Below are 18,456 nucleotides of genomic sequence, written 5' to 3'. Positions count from 1 at the left end.
CTCCCCACCCTGTGTCTTTATCTAAATCTCACTGCTTCTCAATACAGAAGCCATAGCTCTGGGATCTTGGGCCCCGATACACCCAGTGTGAAGGGGAGGGGAAATGACAGTAGATGGAGCTCAGACTTGGGAAGGTTGAGGTCTTCTGGAAGATCAGAGTAAGATCCATTCCACCTCCACCCCCCTTATAGTAGCCTTTTCTTCCACAATCTGCCAAATAGCCAGGGAGTGTCTGTGTAGGGGCGGGTTGCATCAGAGGCCTGATGATGGAAGAGGTTCTACTCAGGGAACTGGGCTTATCTGACCCTGGGGGAGAGGAGAGGGGCCCTCCAGGAAGGAGGTTGGCATCCCAGCTAGCAGAGAGTAACAGGACCTCAGGTGAGGGAATACGGCTATGAGAAGCCCATGACAGAGCTCCTGATTCTCTTCATTCCCCAGGCCTCGCCCATCAGGACTACACTAAGGGGAACCTGGTCCGGATATGCCTCGGGGCTGCGATCCTCTTACTCCTGGCGGGCATCCTGGTAGAAGATTGGCACAGCCGGAAGAAATTCCGGCTGCACTGGGTCCCGGCTGTCCACAGGCCACTCCCACCCCTCCCAGGGGCTCAGAAGTCACAGAGTGGTCAGGACTGGGGTCGACCAGTTGGCCATCCCCAGGGTTTGCCACTGTCAGAACCTCAAGACGTGGTTGTATCCAAGAGGTCATGAGAGCAGGGAGGGGACTTGGCATGTGCGTGTGTGTGTGCGTGTGCGTGTGCGTGTGCGTGTGCGTGTGTGTCTTCTTGGGGCTCCATCAAGGAGCCGTTGAGTCAGTGTCTATTTGGCTTTCCGATTGCTTCTCAGCCTTTAAGGCCAAGTGCACTTGGCTTTCTGTTGATTAACCGAAGAACTTATATGCATATATTCATTGCTCATGGACACAGACAATAGGGTGGTAAAAGCCTGGGGCGGGGCTGGGCGGGAACTGGGTGAAGAGGAGCATTGGGGGGAAAAATGGAGGACATCTGTAAGACTCAACAATGAAGATTAAAAAAAAGAGAACTCCCTCTGTTTGGGGTGGAAAGAATCAAACCAGCAACCCCTCAGTCTGCTGACCAATGCTCTATCCACTGAGCCGAACTGGCTAGGGCTAGTCACTCATGTCTTGCACATTGTGGCTCTTACAACTTCCTCACCGCAACATCATACTTCCCTCTTTTTTAAAAAAAATGTTTTCATCGATTTTTAGATAGAGAAATGGAGAGGAGGATAGAAACATTGCTTAGAGAGAAACATCGATTGGCTGCCCCCTGTACACTCCTCTACTGGGGATTGAGCCAACCACCCGGGCATGTACCCTGACTGGGATTCAAACCAGTGACCTCTGGTGCACAGGAGGACGCTCAATCCACTGAGCCACTGGCCGGGCTTCCCTCTTTCTTCAGCCTTCTCTCAGATGGCTCCTGGATGGACCTCTGCATCTGGTCTGACTGTTAATAAATACAACGTCCTCCACAAGTGCGTGCACCTTTATTTCTCTTGATCAACTCGTGATTGGGGCAGCTCATCGTAACAGGATTAAGGGACACGTGCGTATTTTGTGTAAGGGGGAGGGTGCAACCATGGCTCAGATCCCATCAGGTCCAGAAACTACTGACACTGAGCAGGCTCACGGGAAGCTCACCCTCGCCTCGAAGAGCCATGGCGCCTTGATTGGAGGGACAACGAATGACTCGGGGGGGGGCGGGCGGGGGGGAGATTCAGAAAATAAAGTCTGCAGAAGAAGGCCTGTTATTTCTGGGCTCTTCGTTGTCCCTCTCAATAGTCAGTTTTGGGTTGCCCTCTTTGATTTCTTCCAGCAGCTTCTGGATTTGGGCGTCAGAATGATCGATCTTCAACCTGGTGGTACAATGGGGAGTGAGGGGGGCGGAATCAAAGGTTTCTTGTTGCTTCCAGGAGACTCATTCCAGACCCCCCCCCCAAGCACCCGCATGCGTTAGGGATTTTCAGCAAAGGGACCACTTTATGTATTCGTCTGTGCTGCCAGGTAGAGTTCCATATGGACTTGATAGGGAAGAAATATGATATCAGGCTACCCTCCTGATGGCATCAAGCCACGGGGGAGCTTGGGATGCTCGGAGGTTCTTGGGTGATTTTCACGTCCTCCTTGGTGTGAGAGATGGAACTGATGAATGTACCTGTGACATGGCTCTAATACCTACCGGCTCCATATCTCACTCTGTCGACTTCTGCTACGTAGGGGGACCCAGGATGAGCCAGACAAACACAAGCCAAGTCAGCCAGGCCAGTTTTTTTATCCCTCTCTGGCTACATGATGCTATCTCTTGACCACGCTTTTATTTTTAAAAATTAATCCTTACCTGAGGGTATTTTTTTCCATTGATTTTCTTAGCAAGAGAGGAAGGGAGGGAGGGGGAGAGAGCGAGAGAGAGAGAGCGAGAGAGAGAGAGCGAGAGAGAGAGAGCGAGAGAGAGAGAGAGAGAGAGAGAAACATCAATGTGAGAGAGACACATTGATTGGTTGCCTCCTGCACATGCTCGGACCTGGGCCAGGGATCAAGTCTGCAACCCAGGCACATGCCTTTAACTGGGAATCAAACCTGAGACCCTTCAGTGATGCCATAACCATTGAGCAACACCATCCAGGGCTACCATGCTTTATTTAACCTCTGATGATAGATAGTGGCCCCGTTTCTAAGATTCTCCCCTTGGTAACTATGGTAACTATCGAGCCCTAAACCCTGGGCATGTCCCCTGACTGGGAATCGAACCGTGACCTCCTGGTTTATGGGTCAAAGCAACAAGAGGAAGAATTGACAGACAAATTATGTGGTGACCGAACATCAATGGATTAAAACTGAATGTTAGCAATAGATGTGGCTACAAGGAATCCTGTCTTTGGTGCCCCCCCCCCCCCAAATCTACAATCATGGCACAAACACTGGGGCATAGGAGGGTCATACCTGAGTTTCTGCAGAGGGCAACTCTGAAGCTTCAGGGCATCTCCCAGCATCTTTATCCCGCTGTACTCCAGGGAATTCTGGCCCAGGTCCAGAGTGATGAGGTGCTGGTTGCTGCTAAGGGCCGACGAGAGGTCTGCACAACTAAAAGGGGTGATCGCACACCCCCATAACCTGTAGGTGAAGCACAAAAATCCATCATTCATTCATTCATTCATTCATCCAGTGCTTATTGACACCGTCCTATGTTGATAGCGTCCTCTATGCCAGGCACACTGTTGGGTGTTGGGGATCCAGCAGCGAACCACACGAGTGAGTCTCTTCCCTCTGAGTTTGGCGATAGGGAACAGAGCAGGTAAGGCAACATCAAGGCAGTCACGGTGAGCGAGCCAGGAAGGGCTGTAGGTGCTGTCACAGATAAGCCAGGGAGGACTGGAGGTGGGGGTCACAGATAAGAGGGGGCCGGCTTGAAGAAGGCCCTTAGGTCTTGGTAAACTTAGAATTTTACTTGGAAGGAGATGGGGAAGCACAGAGGGTGTTGGTCAGAAGGGTGACAAAAGTTACACCTTAGAAGGCAGTCTTATGGGTGGTTGAAAAACTGTAGGGCACGAAGAAGGCGGGATTCAGACTCATTTGAAAACTCAGCCACAACCCACATGTTACCAGTATGTGTGTGGGGGTAGAGAACAGATCTAGATATCTGGAAGGGGGGTAGCATGATTTCAAAAAGGATTTGATACTTGAACTTATTGATTCCAGAGAGAGAAAGGAAAGGGGAGAGAGAGAGGGGGGAGAGAGGGAGAGAGAGGGGGAGAGAGAGAGAGAGAGAGAGAGAGAGAGAGAGAGAGAGAGAAAGAGAATGAGAGACAGAGATTTATTGTTCTACTTATGCATGCATTCATTCGTTGATTCTTGTATGTGCTGAGGATTGAACCTGCAACATTGGCATATGGAAGACGATGCTCTAACCAACTGAGCTACCCAGCCAGGGCTATCCTAGAGGCCTTTTGAAATACTTAATTGATTAAAAAACATCCTTATTGTTGAAAGTATTACATATGTGCCCTAACTAGTTTGGCTCAGTGGATAGAGCATCAGCCTGCAGACTGAAGGGTCCCAGGTTTGATTCCGGTCAAAGGCATGTACCTGGGTTGCAGGCACATCCCCAGTAGAGGGTGTGCAGGAGGCAGCTGATCGATGTTTCTCTCTCAATGTTTCTAACTCTCTGTCCCTCTCCCTTCCTCTCTGTAAAAAGTCAATAAAATATATTATAAAAAAAGGTACAAGTCTTATTAAAAAAAGTATTACATATGCCCCCCATTTCCCCCATTGACCTCTTCTAGCCCCCCTGCCCCACCCCAGCCTTTACCACCCTCCAATCCTTTTTATGACGAGCACATGGCACAATTACATGCCTACACATCTCAATATTGTCATCAATAGAGCTGGGGGGCGGGAGGGAGATTGCTACACTGATATTTCATTCCAGGTGCAGATTAAAGTACAAAAACCATGAGCTGACCATAGACATCTTAGGTGACACAGCGGTTTCTTCAGAGCCTCACACAGGAACTTCACCCCAGTGGTTCCGATGTGGTTCAGCCCCAGGTCCAAGTGCGTGAGACTAGAGCTTTCTTGGAGGAGCGTGCGAGGATGATGCAGCCGTCGCTGGTTATGCTGCAGTGGAACAGCCTGGAGATCGGCCGCAGGAAGGAAAAAACAACAACAAACTGTTAGTGCTCACTGGTGTGATGTAACCAAACCATGATTGGCAAGCTCAAGTCATGGGGTTATTTATTTATAAAATATTTTTATTGATTTCAGAGAGGAAGGGAGAGGGAGAGAGAGAGAGGGAGAGGGAGAGAGAGGGAGAGGGAGAGAGAGAGAGAGAGAGAGAGAGAGAGAGAGAGGGAGGGAGAGAGAGAGAGAGAGAGAGGGAGAGAGGGAGGGAGAGAGAGAGAGAGAGAGAGAGAGAGAGAGAGAGAGGGAGAGAGAGAGAGAGAGAGAGAATGAATCATGGATTGGCTGCCTGCTGCACACCCCCTACTGGGGATCGAGCCCACAACCTGGGCATGTGCCCTTGACCAGAATCGAATCCAGGACCCTTTAGTCCGCAGGCCGACGCTTTATCCACTGAACCAAACCTGCTAGGGTGGCTTATTTTAGTCATTATTATTTATTTATTGATTTTAAAAAATTGAATTTATTGGGGGCGATAGTGATTAATAAAATTATGCAGGTTTCGGACATACAATTCCACAACACATCGTCTGTATATTGTATTGTGTGTTCACCACCCCAAGTCAAGTCTCCTTCTATCACTATTTATCCCCCCTTTACCAAACTCTTCTACCTTCTCCCTCCTCCCCTCTGGCAATCACCATACTGTTGTCTGTGTCCATGAGTCTTTTTTTCTTTTCTTCTTTGCTTAATCCCTTCACCCTTCTCACCCAGCCCCCAAACCCCTCTTCTCTGACAGCTGTCCATCTGTTCTCTGTATCCTTGGGTCTGTCTCCACTTGGTGAGTTTATTTTGTTCATTCGATTCGTGTTGTTTTAAGCTACTTAGTTTGGGGTAATCTGTTACAGAAGCCCTGGGAAATCAGGACAGCTGGTCTGTATGATTTCTACTCTAACCATGGGGCAGAGAATTTCAACCCTACCTTGGTCTGCTCCCTTCTACTAGGGGAAGTGGCCAATTGTATTTCCTAAATCCAGTTACTAGGAAAGTAGTGTCTTAGGCATGGAGGCCACCCACTATGTATCAGTTACCCAACTGCACAGAATATCAGTGGTATTTCACCTTAACTTTTTTTTTTAATCCTCACCTAAGAATATTTTTTTCCATCAATTTTTAGAGACAGTGGAAGGGAGGGAGGAAGAGGGAGGGAAAGAGATAGAGAGACAAACATCGATGTGAAAAAGACACATCTATTGCCTTCTGCATGCACCCTGACTGGGACCAGGGAATTGAAGCAATCCAGGTATGTGCTCTTGACTGGGAATCGAACATGACACCGCTCAGTGCATGAGCTGATGCTCTAACCACTGGGAAACCAGCCAGAGAGCTTCCCTTAACTTTTTTAAAAAAAATTTTTTAAATTTATTGGTGAGAGAAAGAGAGAGAAAAAGAGAGAGAGAGATTTGTTGTCCCACTTATTTATGGATTTATTGGTTGATCCTTTTTTTCATTGGTTGATTCTTGTATGTGCCCTGACCTGGGATTGAATCACAACCTTGGCCTATTGGGCCGATGCTCTAACCAAGTGAGCTAACCGGCGAGGGCTGAAGTTGATGAGGTTTAAAGTCTAAAGTTGATAAGGTTTAAGTCTCAGTTTTCTGGTCTGCCCAGTGGGAGAAATGAGGCTGGGAGCACTGAACAAAACCATCTCTGGTAAGCCTTTAGCATAGCGCCTGGCACATAGTAGGTGCTTAGTAAGTGTTGACTGTCACTACTTTGTTTTTCTGTTTAGATGCCTTGGGTGGCGGCAAATTCTACTTTGATTTGAAGGTAGCGCTAGTGGGTGGGTAGCACCTTATTCCCTACAGAACTTCATACTACTATAGTGTTTTGGGGTTCAGAGAGTAGGAAAAAAATCTCTCTCTCTCCAACCATAAACTAAATACTACATGGAATTTTGAGTGAGGAGTTCTCAGACTGGGTGCCTTAAGGCATAGCGGAGATTAAACCTAGGAAAAGTTGACAGTTACTAACTACGGGAGGTGGTTTCGTAGATAACAAGTACAACAGGGATGTTAAAACCGTATAGAATCTCAGACAGAAAGAGTGCAGCCCCATTTCTGCCTGAAAATTTGTCCCATGATTTTGGTATTTACAGGAGGAATATAATGAGTTAGTTGGTAAGTTAAACACCATCTGTCCTCAACTGCGGGTACAGTTTCTGTGACACAGTTCTAAGAACATGCATAAGGAAATCAAACCTAGGTCCTGCCTGGGTAGCTCAATTGGTTAGAGCATCATCTCAATATATCAATGTTGCAGGCTCAATCCCTGGTCAGGGCACATACGAGAATCAACCAATGAATGCATAAATAAGTGGAAACTTTCTTTTTCTCTCTAAAATAAAAACAGCCCTAACCAGTTTGGCTCAGCGGATAGCGTCGGCTTGCGGACTCAAGGGTCCCGGGTTCGATTCCGGTCAAGGGCATGTACCTTGGTTGTGGGCACATCCCCAGTAGGGGGCGTGCAAGAGGCAGCTGTTCAATGTTTCATCGATGTTTCTAACTCTCTATCCCTCTCCCCTCCTCTCTGTAAAAAATCAATAAAATATATTTAAAAAAAAATAAAAACATCCCCCATCACACTTAGGGTAGTCAGAGAAATGATTAAGTCTAGCTGGAATTCAGCACACACACACACAGACACACACACACATAACGCATAATACACACACATAACACACACAGGCACATAACACACACAGGCACATAACACACACAGGCACATAACACACAGACACATAACACACATACACACACATGCACACACAAACACACACATGCACACACAAACACACACAGACACACACAGACACACACACAGACAGACACACACGCAGACACACACAGACACACACAGAGACACACACACACACAGACACACAAACACAGAGACACACAGAGACACACACACAGACACACACAGACACACAGACACACAGACACACACAGACACACATACACACACACAGACACACATACACACACAGACACACACAGACACACACACAGACACACGCACACACAGATGCACACACAGACACACACAGACACACACACAGACACACACACAGACACACACAGACACACACACACAGACACACACACACACAGACACACACAGACACACACAGACACACACACAGACAGCGGGGACTTACACCAGGGTCTGTAGCCGACATTCGGGGTAGCTCAAACCCTCGCACAGCAGTCTCACCCCGTGGTCCCCAAGGTCGTTCTTGGCCAAGCACAGGTGTGTCAGCCTCTGGTTGACCATCAACGTGGAGGTGAGCTCCTTGCAATAGGCGGCTGTCAGGTGACAGTTTTCCAACCTGTGGGAGGGGCAAGCCCCACACACACCCACGGTCAGATGGTGAGAACGTTCCCGAAGCCCAACCTTCCCGGCTGAGAGCTCTCCCTGTTCACCCCCGACTCTCAACGATCGTGTACGTGATCGCAGCCACGAAGAGACGGGAGCGAGAGAAGAGTGAGCTGCACGGGACCCAAAACGGGAACCGAGTGTCTACCTCAGTAGGCTGCCCAGCAAATATGGGTGTTACCGTCGCTCTTCTCGATGTGGCCCCAGATCTAAAAACAAAGACGAAGATGCCCCGTGAGAGAAGAGGGGTCACTCACGACAACCGCTGTAGGATGCACTTGGGGTGTCTCAGGGTCATGTACAGCAGCCTGGCGCCCTCGTCCTGGAACTCATTGGCCGTGAGGTTCAAGCACGTGAGGGAATGGTTCGTCTCCAGGGAGGAGGCGAGATCAGCCCACTGCTGGGCGGTGGCAGAACAAGACACCAACCTGTAGGAGACATGGGAGGACATCATCCTTGAGAACCAAACCCTGGACTGTGGCCCCCAGTTTCATTCCTCACTCCACTCCGTGAAGTGACACCCTGGACTATGTGGTCTGGAATAGTGGTTGTCACAGCGTGGTCCCAGGACCACCTGCATCACCACCATTGGGCAACCAGCTGGAAGTGGAAACCTCCAGAAATGCTGGGTGTAGGGTCCAGTGATCTGTGTTTCCAGGTGTCCTGCAGTGAGCACCTGGAAGATGAGTTAAAGCAAATTCTTGGGTCATATACCCGGAACCCGATTGAGAAGATCTTTGGGAGAACCAAGAATTTGGACTTTGAGAAGTTCCCAGGGAGCCCTGGCTGGGTGGCTCAGTCTGTTAGAGCGTTGTCCCCATATGCTAAGGTTGAGTGTTTGATTCCCTGGTCAGGGAATTAACAAATGAGTGCATAAGTAAGTGGAACAACAAATCTATGTTTCTCTTTCTCTCCCCCTTCCTTTCTCTCTCTAAAAAAATCAAGAAATAAAAAAATGGCACCCACATTCAATTTCTGGAAATGAATATTCTTATTATGGTGCAATGGAATTTCACTGGATGTGTATCTCATGGCCTTTGGGGACAGTTTTCTAAAAACATTTGGTTCTTGCCCTGGCCAGGTGCCTCAGTTGGTTGAAGCGTCATCCCATACACCAAAAATGTTGTGGGTTTGTCCCCGGTCAGGATGTATACAGCAGGCAACTGATCAATGTTTCTCTCTCACCTCTCTCTTTCTCTCTCTCAAAAATCAACAAAAACATATCCGGGGGTGAGGATTAAAAAAAAAAATCCTGTTTTTTCCATTTACTATGCATGAAAATGTGGTCAAGTTACTTAAATTTATGAAACCTCATTCCCATCTTTAAGTTGGGAATAAGTCACACCCTCATGGGATAATTTGCATGAAATGCCAAGCAGAATGGATGTCACATAACTTACATTCATGAAAATTCAGTGAAAAGACATGTTTCTCTCAGCTGTAATAGAGGAACCAAAGTTAACTAGGGACTTGGAACACAAACTAGAACATTAACTGCTTCTGATAAAATAAGCCAAACATATATGGAGTCTTCTCCTTCCATTTTGGGTACCTGTTTACCCACCGAGAAACAAATTAGTGACCCAAATCTTGCAGCGACACAATGTAATTTTCCCGGTGAATCCCATGGGAAAGAGAAAGGAAGGTCACTTGTAATGATCGATAATGACAGTACCTGCTATTGAATGTGTATGTGCTTGGACGTGGTTTCATTCAATCCTCAAGTCCTTGTGAGATGGGCATTATTCAATTCTACTGATGGGGAGAAGACCTAGTTCAGTAGCCCAAGATTCTATCAGTAAAGGAAGAGCCATAATTTGAGACCAAGAGGTTACATTAAATTGTGTTTCTGTTACTACTTAAACGTGGTCATGTGAAGGCCAATGGAACCCGATGATGGGTGATAAGAAACATGGAGAACTTCTCAAGGGGAGGTCTCTCAAACCAGAGGGGTACCAGAAAAGGGAACACCCAGTGTTCCTGAAGGGTCCTTTCATGCAAAAATAAGGCCAGTAGCCCTAGCTGGTTTGGCTCTGTGGATAGAGCATCGGCCTGCGGACTGAAGGGTCCCAGGTTCAATTCCAGTCAAGGCTCCTCCCTGGCCTGGGCCCTTGTCAGGGCTCATGCAGGAGACAACCAATTGATGTGTTTCTCTCACATCGATGTTTCTCTCTGTCTTTCCCTCTCTCTTCCACTCTCTCTAAAAATCAATGAAAAAATATCCTTGGGTGAGGATTTAAAAAAAGAAAAAGAAAAAAGGCTAGTAGCTGGTATTCTGAATCATGACGTAAGAGACATGAGCCACAAACAGATGATGCCTGACTGAGGATAACCCTAAGGTACCTGGGAGTTTGTTTGGACTCAGAGTTATTGTGTACAGTTGTCCGAGTTGTTCAGTGATCAACACAAGTGGAAACTCAACTCCAGCTCGCTTTCTATTCTGAGATGTGTACCCAGAGTGGTACTGATACTGTTGTAATTAGCTAGTCCTATATAATAAAAGGGTAAGATGCAAATTGATCCTAATGGCAGAACGACCAGAACGACTGCTGCACCAGTCACTATGAGGTGCACTGATCACCTCTTGGTCCCTTTCCCTGATGGCCACTGGGGAGCCGGGGGGTGGGTGGTGGCGGGTGGGAGGTGGGGCTGGCTGTGGGCAGCTGGGGAAGATGGCCCTATTGTCTGGCTTCCCCCTTTGCTCCTTTCCTATTATTAATAACTAGGGCCCTGACCGGTTTGGCTCAGTGGATAGAGCCTCGGCCTGCGGACTCAAGGGTCCCGGGTTCGATTCCGGTCAAGGGCATGTACCTGGGTTGCGGGCACATCCCCAGTAGGAGATGTGCAGGAGGCAGCTGATCGATGTTTCTCTCTCATCGGTGTGTCTGACTCTCTATCCCTCTCCCTTCCTCTCTGTAAAAAATCAATAAAGTATATAAAAAAAATAACTAGGGACCATGCGCCGGGCATCTAGTTAATAATAGGAAAGGAGCAAAGGGGGAAGCCAGACATTATAAGCATGGCCATTTGGGCAGCTTCACCAGGGAGCTGCAATTTCACACTCCCCAGGGAGCCACCTGTCCATTCCCTCCAGAACACTGGGGGAAGGGGTCCAAAAAAGGGGAGGCAGACACAAGTCCAGTGAAGTTGGGGTGACATAAGAAGGTACTTGCCTGTCAGCCAAACCTGGGGACAGAGATGGTTGGCCAGAATAGGCGTGGCCACTACAAACCCATAAACACTGAGGGACACATAATCTCCCAAACAACGGAATTCTCTCTCATGTTGCTCTCAACTTTTGGCTTGTGGGGCTTTTTTTGCTCCGGCTTCCTTGCATTTGCCTGTGTTTCCTCCGTAGCCCTGTGGCCCTGAGGACACCACATGCAACGCACCTAGAGACTGTAGCTGGGAACACAAGCTAATCCAGCCTGATGCTGGACTGACACTGCTCCAACATGGAATTGGAAGCTCTGGTCACTGACTGATTCTAGGCCCCACTGAAGTCACAGAGACACTTGTGATTCCATGGAAATAAAGCTTTCTATGCCCTGGCCAGCATGGCTCAGTAGTTAGAGCATTGGCCTGTGCACCAGAGAGTTGAGGGTTCAATTTCTGGTCAAGGGCATGTATCCGGTTTGCAAGTTCAATCCCCAATCCTGTTGGCGCATGTGTGGGAGGCAACCAATCAATGTGTCTCTCTCATATCGATGTTTCTCTCTCTCTCTCTCTCCCTATCTCTTTCCCTCCCTTTCACTCTCTCTAAAAATCAATGGGAAAAATATCCTTGGGTGAGGGTTAAAAATAATAATAGTAAAGCTTTCTTTTGTTAATTCTCACCAGAGAAATTTTTCCATTGACTTTTTAGGGAATGTGGAAGAGAGAGGGAAATACAGAGAGAAACACTGATGTGAGAGAAACACATCAACTGGGCCTGGACTGGGGAGGAGCATGATTCCGTGTCCTTGATCGGAATCGAACCTGGGACCCTTCAGTACGCAGGCCAACACTCTGTCCACTGAACCAGACTGGCTAGGGCAGCGGTTCTCAACCTGTGGGTCGCGACCCCTTTGGCGGTCGAACGACCCTTTCACAGGGGTCGCCTAAGACCATCCTGCCTATCAGATCTTTACATGACGATCCATAACAGTAGCAACATGACAGTTATGAAGTAACAACAAAAATAATTTTATGGTTGGGTCACCACATGAGGAACGGTATTTAAAGGGCCAGAAGGTTGAGAACCACTGGGCTAGGGCAATAATAATAAAGCTTTCTACACTATCTCGTCCTCTGATGGGGGCTTCTAGAAATTCTTATTCCAGTGGTACTCCAAGAACCCCACCTCTACCGGTAACAATACCGTTTCTAATCAGAATAAGAGATTTCCTCGCCCTCCCCGCTCTGCAATTGATGCAGAATTGCTGTGTAGGCGTGTGGCAGCTGTCTTCATAGGTGGCGGGTTCTCTGTGGTGGTGAGATGTACCTGAGATATTGCAGATGACACTTTGGGTGAAGCAAGACGCCACACAGTATGGGCAGCATGTTATTCTGATCATTTCCTTCAAGGGTCAGGTGCGTGAGAGTCTCGTAACCGCCCAGAATGACGCAGAAGTTCCGGTAAGCATCAGCTGGGGACACATTTCGGAGGCTAGGAGAGAGAAAACAAAGGTGAGCGCTTGTACCTCTACTGCACACACACAGACACAAAGGGCTGCCATAGGTTTACACATTAGAAATGAATTTCTTTTCATATTTCCACCTTTATTGAGGTATTACCAACAAATAAAAAATTGTACATATTTAAGGCCTACGATGTAATGTGTTGGACTTAATGCTTTTTAAAAAAATATATTTTTATTGATTTCAGAGAGGAAGGGAGAGGGAGAGAGAGATAGAAACATCAATGATGAGAGAGAATCATTGATTGGCTGCCTCCTGCAAGCCCCCTACTGGGGATCGAGCCCACAATCCTGACATGTGCCCTTGACTGGAATCGAACCTGGGACCTTTCAATCTGCAAGCCGATGCTCTATCCACTGAGCCAAACCAGCCAGGACATGGACTTAATGCTTTGATATATTCATACCTGGTGAGATCGTCACCACCATCAAGCTAATTAGCATATCTATCACCTCTCACAGTCACCACTTCCTTTTTTTATTTTGTGGTGAGACCACTGAAGATCAAATCTCTTTAGTCTTCTAGAGCTTCTTCATCTCGCATGTCTGAAACTCTGTATCCCTCACTAACATCACATTTTAGAAACTATTAGAAACTTCAATTTATTTATTTTTTAATCCCCACCTGAGGATATTTTTCCTCCTTTGATCTTTAGAGAGAGTGGAAGGGAGGGAGGAGGGGGAGAGAGGGGGAGAGTGGGGGAGTGAGAGAGAGAGAGAGAGAGAGAGAGAGAGAGACTGGTTGCCTCTCACATGCGCACTGACCGGGGCTGGGGATGGCACCTGCAATTGAGGTACATGCCCTTGACCAGAAATTGAACCCGTGACCCTGTGGTGCAAGGGTTTATGCTCTAATTACTGAGCAAAATCAGCCAGGGCTCTTTTTTTTAAAAAAATCCTCACTTGAGAATATGTATTTTTCATTGATTCTAGGGAGAGTGGAAGGGAAGGAGGAAGAGAAAGAGGGAGAGGGAGAGAGAGAGAGAGAGAGAGAAACATTGATAGGCTGCCTCCCATATACTCCCTGAACGAGGATCAAACCCATTATCCTTCAGTCACGAGATGATGCTCTAATCAACAGAGCCACCCTGGCTAGGGCGAAAGCTCCAATTTTAGTTATCTCACGCTTTTGCCAAAGGGAAGTGAGTTGCTCCAGACAAAAGCTGTTCTATAGCCTTCTTTCTTTTTATTAAATTTATTGCCCCGGCTGGGTGGCTCAGGTGGTTGGAGTGTCGTCCCATACACCAAAAAGTGGCGAGTTTGATCCCTGGTCTGGGCAAATCGATGAATGCATCAATATGTGAAACAACAGATTAATGATTCTCCTGCTCCCTCTCTCTCAAATCAATCAGTCAATCAATCATAACAATAAGTACAAAGTTTGAGTTTTGCAAGATAAAGAGTTTTGGAGATAAATGGTGGCGATGGTTGCCCAACATGAATTTAATTAATTCCACCCAACTATACTATTACCCATGGTTAAGAGGGCTATTTTTATGCTATGCATGTTTTACCACAATAAAAAACTGGAAAAATCACTTTATATGATTCAGGAGACAAATGTAAGGACCGGACTGCCTCCATTTCCTGTGTCCTGAGTATGTGGTTGGAAGCGGGGTTACAAGAACTCACAGACTGCTCCACCAAGCTCCGTCATACCCTCGGGGTGTAACCCTGGGGTTCGCTTCTACTTACACCACTTTCTGGAGGCTACAGGGCACAGAGGAGATTTTTTCACAAAGAAGCCGGACCGACGAGGTGCTGAGGAAGCTCCGACTGATGTCCAGGAATACCAGGTTCTTGTTGGCGCCGAACACGGAGCAAAGGTCCGCCCAGAAGGGAAGCAGGTGCCGATCACTCTGGGACCTTCAGCGAAGCAACAAAGGAGGGAATTTACCAAACACGGCTGGAGCGAGAACCCACATTCCTACGTCACCCCGGAGGTCCTTGGGGTTGCCCTGGGCAACCACCCTTAATACATAAGTAAACTCTAAAAGCTGGAGGATGGCCTGGCCTGGTAGCTCTGTTGGTTAGAACGTTATCCAGATCCACCAACGTTGAAGGTAGGATCCCCGGTCGGGGCACCTAAAGAATCAACGGTGCTCGCTTCGGCAGCACATATACTAACAAACTGGAACGATACAGAGAAGATTAGCATGGCCCCTGCGCAAGGATGACACGCAAATTCGTGAAGCGTTCCATATAAAAAAAAATAAAAATCAACGAATGGAGTTCCTGGCGGCAGAGGCTGTGTAGGGTCGTGTTTTCGCTTTCCGCCCCTGCAGGCCACCTCCACTCGGGGTCGGCGCAGAAGAGGCTGCTCCAAGAGGACCTGGGCCTGTGGGAGGACCTGCTGCGCCTATGGGTTTGAAGAGCCATTCGCCATCCAGCAGCGCGCCATCAAGCTCATAATTCAAGGGAGAAACGTCATCGCACAGTCTCAGCCCGGCACGGGCAAGACCGCCACCTTCCGTATTTCTGTCCTCCAGTGTCTGGACATCTAGTTACTTCACCAGGTCCGTGAGCCCCAGGCTTTGATCTTGGCCCCCACGAGAGAGCTGGCTGTGCAGATCTAGAAGGGCCTTGCTCACGCTGGGCCATTACGTGAATGTGCAGTGTCACGCCTGCATCGGGGGCACCCATGTTGGGGAGGACATCCGGACGCTGGACCACGGGCAGCACGTCGTGGCCGGCTCGCCGGGGCGTGTCTTTGATATGATTTGGCACAGGAGTCTGAGAACACATTCTATCAAGATGTTGGTTTTGGATGAGGCTGATGAGATGCTGAATCAAGGTTTCGGGACTCTGAGAACAGATTCTATCGAGATGTTGGTTTTGGGTGAGGCTGATGAGATGCTGAATCAAGGTTTCAACGTCTACAGGTACCTGCCCCCGGCCACGCAGGTGGTGCTCATCAGCGCCACGCTGCCCCACGAGATCCTGGAGATGACAAACAAGTTCATGACGGACCCCATCCGCATCCTGGTGAAGCGTGATGAGTTGACGCTGGAAGGCATCAAGCACTTTTTCGTGGCAGTGGAAAGAGAAGAGTGGAAATGTGACACGCTGTGTGACTTCTACGACACGCTGACCATCACGCAACACCAGGAGGAAGGTTGACTGGCTGACGGAGAAAATGAGAGAAGCCAACTTCACGGTGTCGTCGGTGCACGGGGATATGGCGCAGAAGGAGCGGGAGTCCATCATGAAGGAGTTCCGCTCCGGTGCCAGCCGGGTGCTTATCTCCACCGACGTCTGGGCCCGGGGCCTGGACATCCTTCAGGTGTCCCTGATCATCAACTACGACCTGCCCAACAACCAGGAGCTCTACATCCACAGAATTGGGTGGTCAGGGCGGTGTGGCCGGAAGGGCATGGCCATCAACTTCGTGAAGAGCGACATCCACATCCTGCGAGACACTGCGCAGTACTACTCCACGCAGGTCGACGAGATGCCCGTGAACGTTGCCGATCTGCTCTGAGGCATCTGCTGCGCCGGGGACGAGTCAGCCAGCTCTGTCCCCTCGGGACTGTCCAGAGCAGTTTGTTAAAGGAGGTTTCGGCACACATGGGAATTGAACTTTGACCCCTCTGACCACATTGTCAGGGCGTGGCAACACCTGCAGCTCATGGAGAGGATGTAGGAAGGACACAAAGTTCTTGCAAAGGGAAACAAGTCTAGTGGTGCTTCGCAACCCGCCCAGGATGCGGTCTTGGGTCTGTCTTCTTTTCTTTTGTTTTTTTGAGATATTTCATTGTAGTTTTTTTCTTTTTTTTATTAAATCTTTATTGTTCAGATTAAAAAAAAAAAGAATCAATGAATGGCCCAAGCCGGTTTGGCTCAATGGATAGAGTGTCGACCTGCGGACCTGAGGGTCTCAGGTTCGATTCCGGTCAGGGGCACATGCCCGGGTTGCAGGCTCGATTCCCAGTAGGGGGCGTACGAGAGGCAACCGATCAATGATTCTCTCTCATCATTGATGTTTCAATCTCTCTCTCCCTCTCCCTTCCTCTCTGAAATCAATAAACACACACACAAAACTAGAATAAAATCTCTAAAAAAGCAACCAATGAATGATCAATAAGTGGAACAAGTTGATATTCCTCTCTCTTCCCCCCCCCCCTTCCTGTCCCTGTCTTTCTCTATTAAAGTTCGGTGATGTCTGGCAGTAATGCTAAATGACTACAAGTCATCACCTTAGACCTATCACTGGAAAAATAACTCAATAAACTTATGGCACTGCAATATGACAGAGCATTAGAATAAGTCAAAATCTGCTCTAGCCGGTTTGGCTCAGTGGATAGAGTGTCAGCCTGTAGACCCAGCAGAAGGCAACCAATCCATGTGTTTCTCTCCCATCGATGTTTCTCTCTCTGACTCCCTCTCTCTAAAAGTCAATGGAAAAATATCCTCAGGTGAGGATTAAAAAAGAAAAGAGGAAATACTGACTTTAAGCCACATTAAACAGGAGGCTGTCCTCCACAGTGGAGCCTGGGATGAGGCTAAAGGTAAAAACACACGAGGCCAGTAGGAAAGGCGAGTCCTTACCGCTCCTCCCACGTGCCTGGCTCCGAGGCCCCGTCATTCTCCAGGAAGATCCCCTTCTCCACCTGCAGCCAGAGCCTGCGCAGGGCCTGGCCGTGCCTGAGGCAGAAGGACGCGTGCACGAGGTCCCTCTCACTCTGCAGGTGCAGGGCCAGCTCCGTGATGGGCGCCAGGGCCTCCCTCACCAGCGCCTCCTCCTGAGACTCATAGAGGCAGCACATCAGCTCCCGGGTGTCCGCCCTGGAGGAGAAGGACCAGTCCCTGCTGCGCGTCACTCTCAGCAGCTCCTGCCTGACGTCCAGGGACACGCGGCAGCCGAAGGTGGCCTCCAGCTCCCGGGCCCTCTCCTGGTTGGCGAGGCCGAACAGGAAGTAGCCCACGCGGGTCAGGCTGGGGTTGCGCAGCCGCTCCTCCTTGGACAGCAGCGCGCGCACGTTCCCGATGTCCGGCGCCCAGCCGCCCGCGTCCCCCGGCTCTGCGCTGTCCAGCAGGTAGAACAGGGCGGCCAGGAACTGCTGGACGCTGAGGTGCAGGAAGTCGTAGCAGCCCTCGCAGTCCGCGTCCGCCTGCAGGACCTTGCCGTCCAGGAAAGGGCGCAGGTCGGACTCGCTGACCCCCAGCTGCCCGAGGTCTTCGCAATCGAACAGGGACGTCTGCGCCCAGATGCCCCGGGCGGCCAGGAGGCTCAGGGCCTGGAGCGCAGTGGGGAGGTGCGGGGCGGGGCCGCTGCCGGGGGCCACTGGGGAGCACTGGTTGCACAGGAAGCGCAGGAACAGTGAGGTGGGGGTCCGGCAGGTGGGGGCCGGGTCCTCCCCCTTCTCCAGCTGCCCCTTCAGACACGTGCACACGACCCAGCACACGGCGGGCGCTGCGCCCATGTGGAACAGCGCTGGGCTGCCCTTCATGCCCTCGAAGGCGCGCAGGGCCTGGTCCTGCTGCTCAAAGTGCTTCAGGAAGTAGCCCCTGCGGTCCGCCTCCAGGAAGCCCTCCACCTCGATGAACAGCGGCTGGTCCACCAGGAGCCGCAGCTCCCCCAGGGCCTCCGGGCGCGTGGTGACCAGCAGCGTGGCCTTGGGCAGCAGCTTTCTCATCAGCAAACTGCCCAGCAGGACGGACACGGGCTTCGGCTTCTCCCAGTTGCCACAGATTGTCA

The 18,456-nt window shown here is 49.5% G+C and overlaps 2 protein-coding genes, 1 non-coding gene and 1 pseudogene across 3 annotated transcripts in view; 3 read left to right on the top strand and 1 right to left on the bottom strand.

Moving 5' to 3' along the window:
- Positions 1–710, top strand: part of GP6 (glycoprotein VI platelet) — a 7,413-nt gene extending 6,703 nt beyond the window's left edge. The window contains exon 6 of the mRNA XM_023746454.1: positions 439–710. Coding sequence (XP_023602222.1) covers positions 439–710 — 272 coding nt within the window. The remainder of the gene's footprint in view (positions 1–438) is intronic.
- Positions 711–1,741: 1,031 nt separating this feature from the next.
- The window catches only part of LOC102420098 (NACHT, LRR and PYD domains-containing protein 2), a 24,295-nt gene continuing 7,580 nt past the window's right edge, over positions 1,742–18,456 (bottom strand). The window contains 9 exon segments of the mRNA XM_023746453.1: positions 1,742–1,880; positions 2,965–3,135; positions 4,484–4,607; positions 4,610–4,653; positions 7,862–8,032; positions 8,337–8,507; positions 12,563–12,727; positions 14,454–14,624; positions 17,307–18,456. The exon segment at positions 17,307–18,456 is cut by the window's right edge and continues 157 nt beyond it. Of these exon segments, the coding sequence (XP_023602221.1) occupies positions 1,742–1,880; positions 2,965–3,135; positions 4,484–4,607; positions 4,610–4,653; positions 7,862–8,032; positions 8,337–8,507; positions 12,563–12,727; positions 14,454–14,624; positions 17,307–18,456 (2,306 nt within the window).
- Positions 14,763–16,239, top strand: LOC102440970 (annotated as a pseudogene).
- On the top strand, positions 14,858–14,966 carry LOC111823784. The gene has a single exon (XR_002826888.1). It is a non-coding gene; the product is annotated as a U6 spliceosomal RNA (small nuclear RNA).

Source organism: Myotis lucifugus, unplaced genomic scaffold, assembly GCF_000147115.1.
Source record: "Myotis lucifugus unplaced genomic scaffold, Myoluc2.0 scaffold_680, whole genome shotgun sequence".
Classification (NCBI taxonomy): Eukaryota; Metazoa; Chordata; class Mammalia; order Chiroptera; family Vespertilionidae; genus Myotis; species Myotis lucifugus.
The sequence above is the reverse complement of the archived record's forward strand: the minus strand, read 5'-3'. Positions and strand labels throughout refer to the sequence as shown.